This window comes from Hemibagrus wyckioides, linkage group LG11 (genome assembly GCF_019097595.1).
Source record: "Hemibagrus wyckioides isolate EC202008001 linkage group LG11, SWU_Hwy_1.0, whole genome shotgun sequence".
Taxonomy (NCBI): Eukaryota; Metazoa; Chordata; class Actinopteri; order Siluriformes; family Bagridae; genus Hemibagrus; species Hemibagrus wyckioides.
Genome location: NC_080720.1, coordinates 33,885,860 through 33,902,939, shown reverse-complemented (window position 1 = coordinate 33,902,939; position 17,080 = coordinate 33,885,860). Strand labels below are relative to the sequence as shown.

Here is a 17,080-nt window from a genome sequence, read left to right as displayed (position 1 = left end):
GGAGGAAGATGGAGGTGCAGTGACTGAATCTGGTGCATGTACAGGGAGAATGTGTGAGGAGGATGAGGGTCAGCAGGCCTGGTTAGAGCTGGATGACTACACAAAGTGTACTTCCTTCAGTTTCATGCAGGGTTGAGATGTTTGCTCTGCAGATGATTTTTTTTTTTTCTCCCCAAACTCCATCCAAAGTGAAAACATTTTAAAAATAAATGTTGGTCAGATTTGTTGTATTAGTAACAACACTTTTAGCCAAACCAAAAGAGTCTGCTTTAGTGTAACAGGTGTGTTTTAATCCGGTTTATTATTCAGAGTAACACGGAAGAGAAATCTCTCATCTCTGAAACATGCTGAAGACTCTCCTCCATCGGACCGGTCAGACTTCATGACTTCTTTTGTGTGGACTGTGTGTTTAAGAGGAACAAGGTCGTGACAACTGATCCGATCTCCAGTCATTTTGAAAGCGAAAGTAATTTCGACTAGTCCACTCCCTCTGTTCTGCTGTTCTCTCACACACTCTCTCCGCTCTCACACACACACACACACACACATCGGAGTTCAGATCTACAACCGGACTGCAGCTGCACTAAATCAGTAAGTCTGTCTGTCCGTATGTTTGTCTGTCTTGCGCACATCAGTCAGTACTGACCAGTGCACGCATCGTGTGGATAGCCGAGATCAGCATTGTACTTCCGGCTTGTCTTTATTCAGGTTTTGAATCGAATTGAATTGAATTCATGGTTTCGTTAAACCGTGTGTGTGTGTGTGTGTGGAGATATTAACACTGGACACGCGAACTGCTTTCTTGCTTTCCTTTCAAACACGTGAACACGAGGCAAATGAAATGTGAATTATAGTGTGTGTGTGTGTGTGTGTGTTTATGTGTGTGTGTGTGTGTGTTTATATCATCTCTCTACGTCTCTACAAGGAAAACGGCGACAAAGAAATACAGGGGGAAATGATTCTATTTCGGTTAGTGGTTTGTGTGTGTGTGTGTGTGTGTGTTTATGTGTGTATGTGTGTGTGTGTGTGTGTGTGTTTATGTGTGTATGTGTGTGTGTGTGTGTGTGTGTGTTTGTGGGCAGAGCTGGTAACTGGATCCTTGTTTATATTCTTACGATCGCGATCAGAAAGAACACATAATGGATAATAATAGTTTGATATTTTTCATGTATTCGTCTAAGTTTTGGATTAAAAACGAGTGTAAATGAAATCCCAATCAGTGTGAAGTCGTGAGATAGTCGTGCTGCGTCTAATAGTTAATGGCAGGATTCTTAAAATCCAAAGCAGTGGATAAAAGCACTACAATAATTCCAATAAGAAATGACTTCGGAGAAGGTCCAGTAAAAGACAATGGACAATACAATCACCACATCCTCATCCTTCTGTTTTCTCCATTGTCCAATGCTTTTTTTCCCATCACTTTATAAACTGAACAAAATCAATCCTAATAAAGAAAATAAAGTATCTTTACATGCAATAATCTCTTTCTTTATGTAGAACTAAAATACAGAGCTATTTTCACTGCAGTCCACTGCTCTTCTGACCGACGGGACGGAAACAGGGGTTTCAAGATTCTTTTATTAATTACAGCAGAATTAGAGCAGTCCTTACAGAGCAGTTCACATACGATGATGTGGTGCAAACTTTACATCCAAATAAAATAATAATAATAACTGCAGTCAGGGCGATAGTGATAAATAAGTTGATTATTGTAATGATGTATATGGTGTAAATAAGAATGTAAATACTATTTATATTGATGGATATAAATAAGTTAATGCACAACATATGGATTGTATATAATGAGAAAGTATTAAAGTGTCTCGGGATGGAAACATATCAAATAATCGAGAATATAAAGTGCAGCAGAGTGTAAACATACTGAGGTATAGAGAGAGAGTGAAATTAATTTTTCACAAAGTTTTGTGTATAGAATAATGCTGGATCAGATTGTGAAACGTCGGTGTCTAAGCCTGGACATGTCTGAGGTTTTATGTCATCTGTGATGATGTTAGTATCAAGCTTTTATAGATGATCAGATAGTTTCAGTGTGTTAATGTGTAAGCTTTGTACAATATAAGACGCTATACTGTAAATGTCTTATTTGTATTTTTTCATATTTATGATGTCACCACATTCATCATTAATATGGATTGGAATGATAATACTGACCCTGAGGAAGAGTTAAACCTAGTTTCATTAATGAGACCCGATTTCCTCATCACTTTAACCTTAAATAAAAACAATTTATAAATCTACTTACTACATTTACAAAATCCAATGTTTTTTACAGGACCTAATATCTGATTTTTTCTGATATCTGATCCACAGATGTTTTTCTAACCATCAGTGTATTCCTCTAGATTGTAGAAAGTCCCAGACTCTGAGATCTTCACCACGACAAGCTGGGAAAAAACAAAGAGATAATAAAGTGAGATTAATCTGACAGCTCTGTGTGCTCTGTGTGAATATTGAGCAAGAGCGTTACCACATTATTCCTCCTCTGTAACGAGAGCTGGAGAAATATAACGATGATAATGAAGTGGTATAAGAGTTTGATTAGATCTCTGTGCTGTCATGAAGAATGAAGGCTCTACAATCTTCTTCCTGGAGAAAACACTGGTACAAAGGTCAGAGCTCCCAGAACTGATACATGGTGTAATTTGTTTAATGTGCAGAATAAACAGTGCAGAGAGAGAGAGAGAGGGAGGGAAAGAGAAAGATAGAGAGAGAGAGAGAGAGAGAGAGAGAGAGAGAAAGAGAGAGAGAGAGAGAGAGAGAGAAAGAGAAAGATAGAGAGAGGGAGAGGAGAGAGAGAAACAAAGTGAGAGAGAGGGAAAGAGAAAGAGAGAGAGAGGGAGAGGAGAGAGAGAAACAAAGTGAGAGAGAGGGAAAGAGAAAGAGAGAGAGAGGGAGAGGAGAGAGAGAAACAAAGTGAGAGAGAGGGAAAGAGAAAGAGAGAGAGATAAGGGTGTAAATGAAAGTGAAGGCTTGTTGTAGGTTAAAAGTGTTGAAAGTTTTTACAGGACTAGGAATGTTTTATCCCAGATGGAGCTTCTGACCGTGTGCTTGGTCCTCTCCAGTTTGTGGGTCAGATCAGGATCAGAGCGACACTGGAGCATCACTCCTATGCTCTCTGTAACAACCTCATGGGTCTTCAACCTCATGGGTCTGGAACAAAACACACGCCTTAGACACCAGCATTAATTATACCTGTTCACATCATAATGCACTTTAACTCCTCCCCTCTCTGACTCTTATCTAACTCGTTCCTGTCCAATCCGTGTCTAATCTGTTTATCTACACAACGTTCAGCTATAACACTGAAACCACCTGCCTCATTTTGTGTCGTTTCACATTGTGCCACCAAAACAGCTCTGGCTCATCGAGGCTGGACTCTGCTAGACCTCTGAAGGTGTGCTGTGGTGTCTGACACCGAGCTGCAGATCCGATAAGTCCCGTAGGTTGTGAAGTGTGAGGTATTCAACAACAACTAATGCACTTATCTGTCTGCTCCATCTGTCTGTGGTTCCGTCTCTGTGTCAGTCTGTAGGAGTGGCTGTAAGACTGTAAGATGTGAGTTTATTCCGAAACTCCCTGAGGCTGTGTGATGTAACTGTCTCTTGATGAGCTTGTGGGCAAAATGTTGTCTTTACAGTTGTCCAGAGAACAGACAGACAAATGCTGCTGTCCATTGCCCGGGAAAAAAACCTGAAGATTCAGCTCAAATCAGGGGCGATTCTAGGATTTTCTTTTAAGGGGGGTTAACCACTCATTGATGGTATAATAGTAAAAAATAAAAATAAATAAATACAATAAAATAAAGGTTTGACTAACAGGGTAGGATGGTAAACTTATTGCAGCATTCCACTGTATTGCATAGACGTGTATAACATTTGAGTACTGAACAAGACAAACACGAGTCTTCCTGATCTCACACACACACACACACACACACACTCACACACACACACACACACACACACACACATACACACTTGTCCTCTGATCCTCGCTCTGTGACTCCGCGGTCTGTGGATTAAAGAACGAGCTGAAAGACGGGGAGGAGCCGAAGAGCCGCCGTGTTCATATGAAATTTAAAGGGGACTGAGGAGATCACCAATCTGTGTAGAGTTTATGGAGAATCACAGAATTTTTAGGGGGGCTGAGTAGAAATGTTAGGGGGGCTCAAGCCCATGGTTCAAATCCTAAATGTACTTCTGTCAAATCAAAACATCATCACACACCGAGCATGTGGTGCGAGGACCCGAGGAAATCGACCGTCTTTCTTCTTCTTTTACTTCCTCTTCAACCTCCTGACCCTGATGTTGTTCCTCTTTTCTACAGAGACATGGATTCTGCGACTCTCCTTTTCTTTCTGCTGATGATCTCGTCTCTGTGTCTTGGACAGTCAGTTAACAGTAAGTGCAATTTTATTCTGATTCTGAAGTGTTGGACAGGGAGAAGAGCTAAAGCTTACTGCTAAAACATCCCAGATAGAACAGAAAGCTCTGCCTTCAGCTGCCTAAGCTCAATAGTGATTAGTGCTGACTGATCAGTCAGAGAAACCTCAGAGAGCACAAGGAGAACTCTGGAGGAGCTTCAGTTCACAGCCTGGATGCTCCAAACAGCTGGATCATTTTGGAGACCCAGCAAATGTGTGGGAGATAGTTCTGTAGTCAGATGAGATATAGGCGCTGTTCATTAAACCTCATCCTCACTGTGAAGCATGGTGCTGGTAGCATCTCAGCATCACTCAGCAATTTAGCCTTGGCTAACTCTTGGCTACTTTTTGATGAATGTCCTCCTTGTACACTGTGTGATGTCACTGATTTCTGATGCGTTTATATTTGTTTTTTAATTTCTCCTACAGATCTGTTCAGACTGAAATGCCAGCCTGCAGTTGGAGTCATTGGTCAGACCACTAACATCATCTGCGATATGGAGGCAGAAACTGTGCCTATTGTAAACACAGTGGTTATAACCAAGATTGGAGAGACTGAACCGTGTTTCACATTCAATAGACGTGATGACCTTGTGATAGGAGACCCTCGCTTTCAGCATAAAAATGTGCCATCATTACAGCTTGAGAACACCATGATCTCAGATGAAGGTGATTATAGTTATTTCATCAGAACCAGTCATGGGAAGGAAGACATCAGGTTCACAATCAATGTCACAGGTAAGAGCAAAATGTCTTGGTGTTCACATGATCTCACTCATGTCAAAACTGCACCTTTAATTCTGTCACTGTTTGAGTTTGTTTGTATTTCGTAGCTCCTTTTAACAAACATTTTTTATTTTTTATTATTTTTTAAGCCAAGTACCATGAGCCGGTCATATCCTCCAAGCAGAAAGAGCTCGTATCCGGTGGAGCTGCTGATCTGTACTGTAACGCTAGCGGTGGATACCCAGCTGGAACCATCAACTGGTTTGATGGAAGCAAGACAAACTGGACAAAAAACGCTGTGCTGCAAATAACGCCGGGAGACGACGGGCTCTTCACTCTGTCCAGCAAACTGAACTTCAAGAGTTTTGACCCTATCTGGGGAGATTTCCAGTGCATTGTCCTCAACAGCAAATATCAGGAAGAAGGAAGAAGCAACTCAAACCTGCAGATAATAGGTAATTATTGCCTCGTTGTCACATTTTAATGATCTAATGACAAAAACACAGACTGAATATAACCCCCCCATCCCCGCCCCCCTACCTCCTTAAGGTACGCTGGACAACCCCAGAGATCCAGGAAACGACAGCATGATGAAGAACATCGTTGCTGCTACAGTGGTGATCGGGTCTCTCATCGTCGGCCTCCTGATTGCTCTCTTGTTAAAGCGAAGACGTTTTCAGCGTAAGTGTGTTAAATATCTAAATGGATAACAAAAACAACTGGAAGATGATTGAAGTTCTTGTTTATATACAGTTTAGATGTACAGAATCATCATTCATTCCAATACAGTGTGAAGGATAATATCAGCAGTGTGCGAGTGAAGAGTTAAAGACACTTTAAAGATGTGGAATTAGGGAACATTAGGGAACTAATGACTGAAAAGAGGAAACGTTAAAAAGCCAAAGCAACAGTTATGCACTTTCTGTTGTTTATTTTAATCTGCTTTAATGCTGAATTTCTACATGCCTGACCTCAGTGTTCTCGATTTTTCACAATTGAACAAGTTCTAACACGCCTGATGTTTAGAGTCGCACCCTTTTATTTTCTTTTGTTCTTTAAATGCACTCGAGCATGAGCCAGAGATCCAGAGCTCAGATGTCGTGCTCAGTGATTTATTCAAGTCCTCTCTCAGAACTACAGAAATATGAAATACCAAATTCCAAATCTGAGAAACATGAATCAGTTCTGGTCAGTTACAAAAAGAGGAGAAATAACAGTGAGATAAAGGCAGGATTCTCTGAAAGCTTGATCATTTTACAAGCATGAATGCGCAAATAAAGCTCCCCAATCTAAATCTGAAGGAGATCCAAGAGCAACACAATCAGCAGGAAGTTGCATGCAAACTTCCTGCAAATGGAACAAAGGATTAGCAACTTGAATGTAAACAGCCATTGACTTGCAGCCTTGAAGTGATCAGGATATTTTGCACTCTCCCACTGTCTGTTCTGGACGACAGCTTTAGTGGTTTGATGTTTGGTCCAGTGAACTTTAACTTAATTCCTTGTGGCCTGTCCATGAACGACTGGCTTCGCTGGAGACGTTTTGGTTCTTTTTTCAGGTTTTGTAATGCCAGAAAAACAAGATGTTATCAACTTCAAAAACGTGTGTGTGTGTGTGTGTGTGTGTGCGTTTGCCAGTGATTCTATCAGGCTGTGTTTAGGTACAATGAACAATGAGAAATCCCCTGAACTGTGATTAGATCGCATTTATTCCTGCATGGAAGAGTTCAGTCTGCTGCCGCTAAACTTAATTTACTGAACAACATTATGGACGAGGATTAGCATCGATGGACAGAACAATAGCTGCAATTCGAATGCACTCCTGGTGCATTCATGCAGAATTCGGAACACCATTGTGTTCACACCGGCTTTGAACTCAGTTCATCTGATCAGGTTTTAAAAACAGAATAAGGAGAAGAATTCAGGCGCTAGAGCATACAGCACAAAAACGTAAACAAATGTATTTTATATTTAATGCTACGACTGATATCTGACTGATTTCAGAAACCAAACCCTCTCTTCACTCGTCTTTTGCAATCCGTCTCTCTTTAACCGCCTCAGTGAGGAGCAGTTGAGATGTTTGTGTTATCACAATAACTAGCTGCAGCCCTGGAGGGCGGTTTGGAATTCATTAGTGTGAACATTCTGTGATAACATTCCTGCCTGCAGAATCACAGAACCAGTCCAGACTTGATCCTGGGGCATGTCTAATATTGTGATCGGTTTGTTTTTTTCCTCAGAGCTAAGAAGAACATCAGCTGTCCCCTTTCTAAGTATGTCCACTATAAGTCTTGGTGTGTTTGTGGTGTAACTGCACTGCTGGGTTTATTCTGTATAACTTTCCCTCAGGACATGGACTGTCTCTCTGCTGCTGCTCCTGCTTGGTTCTGAGGAACTGAACACTGGGTTTGGGACATTCTGGAGCTTCAGAGGAGAATAGCAACTTTCCACAAAAACACAGTTTCTTTTCTTATTTAAATACCCTGAACTTTTCTTTACTGATCGGCTTTGTTCTTGGAGATTTTTTTCTCGTTCATGGATTAATCCAAGCCTGGGAGTTTACAGCTTTTCTTCTGACCTGCTACAGATTACAGATTTACACACTGGCCGTAGAATGTGTCACACCTTTTTTCTTTTATATTTTAGGAGACAATGAGCCAGAACCTGTCTACTCCGAGGAGGAAAACGGTACGTTTTTGTTCCTAATGTTACTAATACTAAAAAACACACACATGCACATACATACACACACACACACACACACACACATGCACATACACACATACAGGCCTCAGTAGCCTGTAATTTCTAGTTTCTATAATTGCTAAGTTTCCAGACCGCACTCACAAAGTGTGGGGTGTAAAATACAGACCACACAGGTTGCCATGTTTGCTAAAATGCTGTTTGTCCTTACCCCCCTTTATTGAAACACTCACATGTCTTTACTCATCCTCAAACAAACCCGGTCATCTAATCAGGGCAAACCTTAAGGGTTTTATTGTTAACACAACTAGTGCAGGTCCATGCTAACGAAGCAAACGCACAACAAATGGAGATAAATGTATGCTTTAATGAGGTAAGAGGCTAAACCAGACAGTTTCAGCTTTAAAACATGACCTTGTGGTATCTTAATAAGCCAATCTGTGTTCATGAAACATCCAGAAATGTTGGCTACGTAAATAAATACATAGGTGCTGGTGTTTTGGTGTTTAATTTACAGTGGCAGTAGTGAGGATTATTTCAATATTTGACCTGACGCTAGTTACAGAAGAAACACGTCGTGTCTCAGGATGTGATGCAATCGATGGGGAAATTTTTGCTTGGGTTTATTTAAAGAAATGAAATGTGGTCTCTGTGCTAATGTTCAGCTTAATAATCAGAAGCTGAGTTCAACTGAACTCCAATAAGAACAGAGTCGTGTATTATAATAATAATTATATTATTAGGTCTGCTATACTGTAGTAATATTGCACATTAATCGAGGTTAATATAATCTGTGGTGGATGTAGTCATATTAAAACATATATACAGTATTATGTATAAAAGTTTTATGTGTTGACTGTGTAATATATTTGATGGGAACTGTATTATTACTGTAGGATTATACTGTTGATGTGATTTATAAAGCTTTGTCTTATTCTTTGTCTCACAGCTCTGAACGAACCGTTTTATAAGAAAGCAGCCGAGGCGGATCAGAACATCGAAGTGTAAATGTCTGAACCACTCTCTACACAAATAATCAATACACTTTCACTTTCTCTGAAATACATTCTTTCTCCTTTATTAACTCCACAAATGAGTCAGAGGCCAGAGTTATGGAAACATGAGGAGGTTTGAAACAAAGGTCCAGTCTGTGGGGAGTGTGGAAAGTCCCTGACCTTTAAAACAAAACAGAAGATCTATTTAGCTAAAAGTGAAAGATAAAATTGTAATAGCAACATTCTCTAGGTGCAGAATTGGTCTCTGTCTCTTCTTTCATTTTTTCCAAAATTTTTTGGAATGATCTAACAGAATGAACAGATCTTTTGAGATAACAACAAATGATGGAGTCATTACCAGGATCTGTCAGGGGGTCATTCCACACTCTTTAATAATTAACACACTTCTGTAAATAACGAGCCAGGAAGTTAATATCCGTGTCTGATGTTTATCTCTGACGTTCTCTACATCTTAAACGTCTGAAATGCACCTGAGCTGAAGGCGTAGCATCAGGACACACCTGAGAACGGCGCTGCTCTGCTGATTTGAAAATGTGAATAAGATTTGTATATACAATTACAAGGTGACTGCTCTGATGAAAGCCACAGCAAACAACAAGAACCAACTTCCAAATTCCTGAAGCTTCAGAACACTAGATGCAACTATAAGGGGAAAAAAGTATACAATGAGGAATAAAGCAGATCAGCATTGATTATTTTCCTATAATAACATGTCCCTGTTTTTAATCAGAATGAATTGGCCTATGCTCTGTCCAGGTCTTACCCTTTAGACATGATCGAGTAGACTAGAAAAGAAATCAAAGTGTTCTGCATGATGTAGGGTGAGACAGACGTCCATGACTTATGCTGAAATTAAACCAACAACAAACATGATACGATTAGATTTAAACAGATTTATTTTTCACTGAGTTATCCTTTAAAATCGTCTGACACACACACACACATTTACATTTACATTTCTGGCAAATAAGAGCTAGTTTAAGTGTTTCAGGAAGAGGTAGGTCTTCATCTGTCGTTTGAAGATGGTCAGCAACTCACCTATACGGACATATAGGGGAAGTTCAGTGTTTTGAATCTGATGCAGCTTCAGGAAGCCAGTGGAGGAGCAGCAATGGGGTGGTGTGGGAGAACTTAGGCAGGATGAAAACAAGTCACACAGCTGCATTGCGAATCATTTGCATTGGATGAATTGTGTTCAGAGGAAGACCTGCCAGTAAAGAGCTGCAGTAGTCCAGTCTCAAAATGACCAGAGACAGAGCATGAATCCTTCTGATGTTATACAGAAGAAACCGACATGAGCGTGTCACATTAGTAACATGAGAGGAAAAGGACAGCTGATTGTCAATGGTTACCCCAAGGTTGCGAGCAGTGGCTTAAGGGGAGATCATGGAGTTATAGAGATATCACAAGATCCTGGACTGGGGATGAATCACCTGGGATGATCAGCAGTTCAGTTTTGCTGTGATTTTGTTTCAGCTGATGAGCCGTCATCCAAGATGAAATGTCCACCAGACACACTGAGATCCGAGCAGAAGCCGTGGTATCTCAGGGAGGGAAGGAGAAGATAAGTTGAGTGTCATCAGCATAGCAGTGGTCAGAGAACCTATGTGAGGATATAACTTTGCCAAGAGAGTGAGTGTAGAGGGAGAAAAGGAGAGGACAGAGTACTGAGCCTTTTGGAACACCAGTGGAGAGTCTGCGTGGAGCAGATGTCAATCCCCTCCATGTTACCTGATATGAGCGACCATCCATGTAGGAAGCAACCCATTCCCATGCTGTTCCACAAATTCCAAGACTCCTGAGGGTGGACAAAAGAGTCTTGTGGTCTTGTGGTCAAATGCTGCAGAAAGGTCAAGGAGGACAGATGAGGGGACACACACACAAACGCACTATTCAACTGACCGTAATAACCCTAAAATCGTTTACAGAATAACATCTGCTACTGAATTACACTGTAAACATTTAATCACATGATGGAGACTGAGTTCAGTCATCTCCACACTTTCACTTTCTACAGAATGGATTCTTTCTCCTTTATTGGCTCAATAAGTCTATTTGCAGCAGAGAAACTGAGCAGCACGGCGCAGCGTAGTTCTCATGTGTTCTGGTTCTACATGTGAAGTACACTTTAAACACAAAGAGTGTGTGTTGTCTCAGTGAAGTGACAAAGACATAGAGATCCAACAGAACCCAGAAGAAACGTAAATCAGACCACTACAAATTAATAAGAGCTGTAACTTGAATAAAGTGCTTCAGGTGGGTCAGTAACTAGCTGATACCTGAGGAGAGATGGAGCCCCCTGCAGGACAGGAAGGGTATTGCAGTGAGCTGCTGGAGCGTTTCGGCCTGATGAAGCCGTGCAACGTCTCTCTGACTGAAATGATGAAAAACCTTTTATGAATGAAGAACCATTTTATTTCCAGGCCTACAGAGGGACCTTCACTTTATTTAGGAGCTAGTAGTGTGCAGTCATAGTCAATTTACAGTAGACCTCAGACACTTCTCTAGACTCTAACCTTTAACTGCATCTGCAAATGATTAACACGTCACGGACACACAGAAAGCCACTGTGTTTAAACAAGAACTTTTGGAATACTCAAGAGAAATGTGTTCAGCTCTAACATCAATCCATTCTTATGATTATATATGTTTGGGGAAATTCCTTGACTAATCACTGTGCTGTTGAGATCATCTTTGTATATAAATACACTGGATTGAAAATCTACACTTTCTACTTACTCTTGAGTGAGTTTGCACTTTCCATTAAGTTTCTTCAGTAGCAAAAGTTAATCATAGGAAAAACACTTATTACTTATTATTCGCATGAATGTTGTATTTTTATTGTTTGATAATTGTGAAAATAAAATATAATTTTCTAAACAGAACTGAGTTTTACTCTGTAAAATGTCGAAATGCATCACATGACCACGTGTCACAGTAACCATAGAAACACTGAGTGTATTTTAACAATAAGACAAGAAACAGAAAAACAAACAGTAAATACACATAATATAACAGAAACTAGATGGTAGTGTTGTGTCTCACTGCAGGTTAAAATAACTGTACTGTGTTGAGCTACACTACACTACACTACACTACACTACACTACACTACACTACACTACACTACACTATACTACACTACACTACACTACACTACACTACACTATACTACACTACACTACACTACACTACACTACACTATACTACACTACACTACACTATACTACACTACACTATACTACACTATACTACACTACACTACACTACACTATACTACACTACACTACACTACACTACACTATACTACGCTACACTACACTATACTACACTACACTATACTACACTATACTACACTACACTACACTACACTATACTACACTACACTACACTACACTACACTATACTACACTATACTACACTACACTATACTACACTACACTACACTACACTATACTACACTACACTACACTACACTATACTACACTACACTATACTACACTACACTACACTATACTACACTATACTACACTACACTACACTACACTATACTACACTACACTATACTACACTACACTACACTATACTACACTACACTACACTATACTACACTACACTACACTACACTACACTATACTACACTACACTACACTACACTACACTACACTACACTACACTACACTATACTACACTACACTATACTACACTACACTATACTACACTACACTACACTACACTATACTACACTACACTATACTACACTACACTATACTACACTATACTACACTACACTATACTACACTACACTACACTACACTACACTATACTACACTACACTACACTACACTATACTACACTACACTATACTACACTACACTACACTACACTATACTACACTACACTACACTACACTACACTATACTACACTACACTACACTATACTACACTACACTATACTACACTATACTACACTACACTACACTACACTATACTACACTACACTACACTACACTACACTATACTACACTATACTACACTACACTATACTACACTACACTACACTACACTACACTATACTACACTATACTACACTACACTATACTACACTACACTACACTACACTACACTACACTACACTATACTACACTATACTACACTACACTACACTACACTATACTACACTATACTACACTACACTATACTACACTATACTACACTACACTATACTACACTACACTATACTACACTATACTACACTACACTATACTATACTACACTACACTATACTACACTACACTACACTATACTACACTATACTACACTACACTACACTATACTACACTACACTACACTATACTACACTATACTACACTACACTATACTACACTACACTATACTACACTACACTACACTATACTACACTATACTACACTACACTATACTACACTACACTATACTACACTACACTACACTATACTACACTATACTACACTACACTATACTACACTACACTATACTACACTATACTACACTACACTATACGACACTACACTATACTACACTACACTATACTACACTACACTACACTATACTATACAATACAACACGATACAATACTACACGATACAATACTACACTATACTATACTACACTACGCTATACAATACAACACTACACTATACAATACTACACTACACTATACTATACTACACTACACTATACTACACTATACTACACTACACTATACTACACTACACTATACTACACTACACTATACTACACTATACTACACTATACTACACTACACTATACTACACTATACTACACTACACTATACTACACTACACTATACTACACTATACTACACTATACTACACTACACTATACTACACTATACTACACTACACTATACTACACTACACTATACTACACTATACTACACTACACTATACTACACTACACTACACTATACTACACTATACTACACTACACTATACTACACTATACTACACTACACTATACTACACTACACTATACTACACTACACTATACTACACTATACTACACTACACTACACTATACAACACTACACTATACTACACTACACTATACTACACTATACTACACTACACTACACTATACTATACAATACAACACGATACAATACTACACTACACTATACTATACTACACTACGCTATACAATACAACACTACACTATACTATACTATACTACACTACGCTATACAATACAACACTACACTATACTATACTACACTACGCTATACAATACAACACTACACTACACTATACTATACTACACTACGCTATACAATACAACACTACACTATACTATACTATACTACACTACGCTATACAATACAACACTACACTATACTATACTATACTACACTACGCTATACAATACTACACTACACTATACTATACTATACTACACTACGCTATACAATACAACACTACGCTATACAATACAACACTACACTATACTATACTATACTACACTACGCTATACAATACTACACTACACTATACTATACTATACTACACTACGCTATACAATACAACACTACACTATACAATACTACACTACACTATACTATACTACACTACGCTATACAATACAACACTACACTATACAATACTACACTACACTATACAATACTACACTACGCTATACAATACAACACTATACTATACAATACAACACTACACTATACAATACAACACTACACTATACTATACTACACTACGCTATACAATACAACACTATACTATACAATACAACACTACACTATACTATACTACACTATGCTATACAATACAACACTACACTATACAATACTACACTACACTATACTATACAATACAACACTACACTATACTATACTACACTATACTATACAATACAACACTACACTATACAATACTACACTACACTATACTATACAATACAACACTATACAATACTACACTACACTATACTATACTACACTACGCTATACAATACAACACTATACTATACTACACTATACTATACAATACAACACTATACAATACTACACTACGCTATACAATACAACACTACACTATACAATACAACACTACACTATACTATACAATACAACACTACACTATACTATACAATACAACACTATACAATACTACACTACGCTATACAATACAACACTACACTATACAATACAACACTACACTATACTATACAATACAACACTACACTATACAATACTACACTACACTATACAATGCTACACTATACTATACAATACAACACTACACTATACAATACTACACTACACTATACAATACAATACAACACTATACAATACTACACTACACTATACTATACTACACTACGCTATACAATACAACACTACACTATACAATACTACACTATACTATACAATACAACACTACACTATACAATACAACACTACACTATACAATACTACACTACACTATACAATACTACACTATACTATACAATACAACACTACACTATACAATACTACACTACACTATACTATACAATACAACACTATACAATACTACACTACACTATACTATACTACACTACGCTATACAATACAACACTACACTATACAATACTACACTATACTATACAATACAACACTACACTATACAATACTACACTACACTATACAATACTACACTATACTATACAATACAACACTACACTATACAATACTACACTACACTATACTATACAATACAACACTATACAATACTACACTACACTATACAATACTACACTATACTATACAATACTACACTACACTATACAATACAACACTACACTATACTATACAATACAACACTATACAATACTACACTACACTATACTATACTACACTACGCTATACAACACTACACTATACAATACTACACTATACTATACAATACTACACTATACTATACAATACAACACTACACTATACAGTACTACACTATACTATACAATACAATACTATACAATACTACACTACACTATACAATACAACACTACACTATACAATACTACACTATACTATACAATACAACACTACACTATACAATACTACACTACACTATACAATACTACACTATACTATACAATACAACACTACACTATACAATACAACACTACACTATACAATACAACACTACACTATACAATACTACACTATACAATACTACACTATACTATACAATACAACACTACACTATACAATACTACACTATACTATACAATACAACACTATACTATACAATACAACACTACACTATACAATACAACACTACACTATACAATACAACACTACACTATACAATACTACACTAGACTATACAATACTACACTATACTATACAATACAACACTACACTATACAATACAACACTACACTATACAATACAACACTACACTATACAATACTACACTATACTATACAATACTACACTATACTATACAATACAACACTACACTATACAATACTACACTATACTATACAATACAACACTACACTATACAATACTACACTACACTATACAATACAACACTATACTATACAATACTACACTATACTATACAATACTACACTACACTATACAATACAACACTACACTATACAATACTACACTACACTATACAATACTACACTATACTATACAATACAACACTACACTATACAATACAACACTACACTATACAATACTACACTAGACTATACAATACTACACTATACTATACAATACAACACTACACTATACAATACAACACTACACTATACAATACTACACTACACTATACAATACTACACTATACTATACAATACAACACTACACTATACAATACTACACTACACTATACAATACTACACTATACTATACAATACAACACTACACTATACAATACTACACTACACTATACAATACTACACTACACTATACAATACTACACTACACTATACAATACTACACTATACTATACAATACAACACTACACTATAGAATACTACACTACACTATACAATACAACACTATACTATACAATACTACACTATACTATACAATACTACACTATACTATACAATACAACACTACACTATACAATACTACACTACACTATACAATACAACACTATACTATACAATACT

At 37.6% G+C, this 17,080-nt stretch overlaps 1 protein-coding gene across 2 annotated transcripts; it reads left to right on the top strand.

The window, feature by feature from the left end:
* Positions 1-446: 446 nt before the first annotated feature.
* On the top strand, positions 447-10,137 carry zgc:174863 (uncharacterized protein LOC100136852 homolog). Of its 2 annotated transcripts, XM_058402534.1 has the most exons (8): positions 447-591; positions 4,348-4,421; positions 4,874-5,182; positions 5,320-5,625; positions 5,720-5,851; positions 7,410-7,442; positions 7,816-7,857; positions 8,822-10,137. In XM_058402534.1, exons 2-8 carry the CDS (start codon positions 4,352-4,354, stop codon positions 8,878-8,880), a joined length of 951 nt encoding a protein of 316 aa, XP_058258517.1. In that variant the 5' UTR covers positions 447-591; positions 4,348-4,351; the 3' UTR covers positions 8,881-10,137. The 2 variants fall into 2 exon arrangements, with proteins under 2 accessions (XP_058258517.1, XP_058258518.1); XM_058402535.1 differs by lacking the exon at positions 7,410-7,442 and having other exon boundaries at positions 449-591.
* The last annotated feature ends 6,943 nt before the right edge of the window (positions 10,138-17,080 follow it).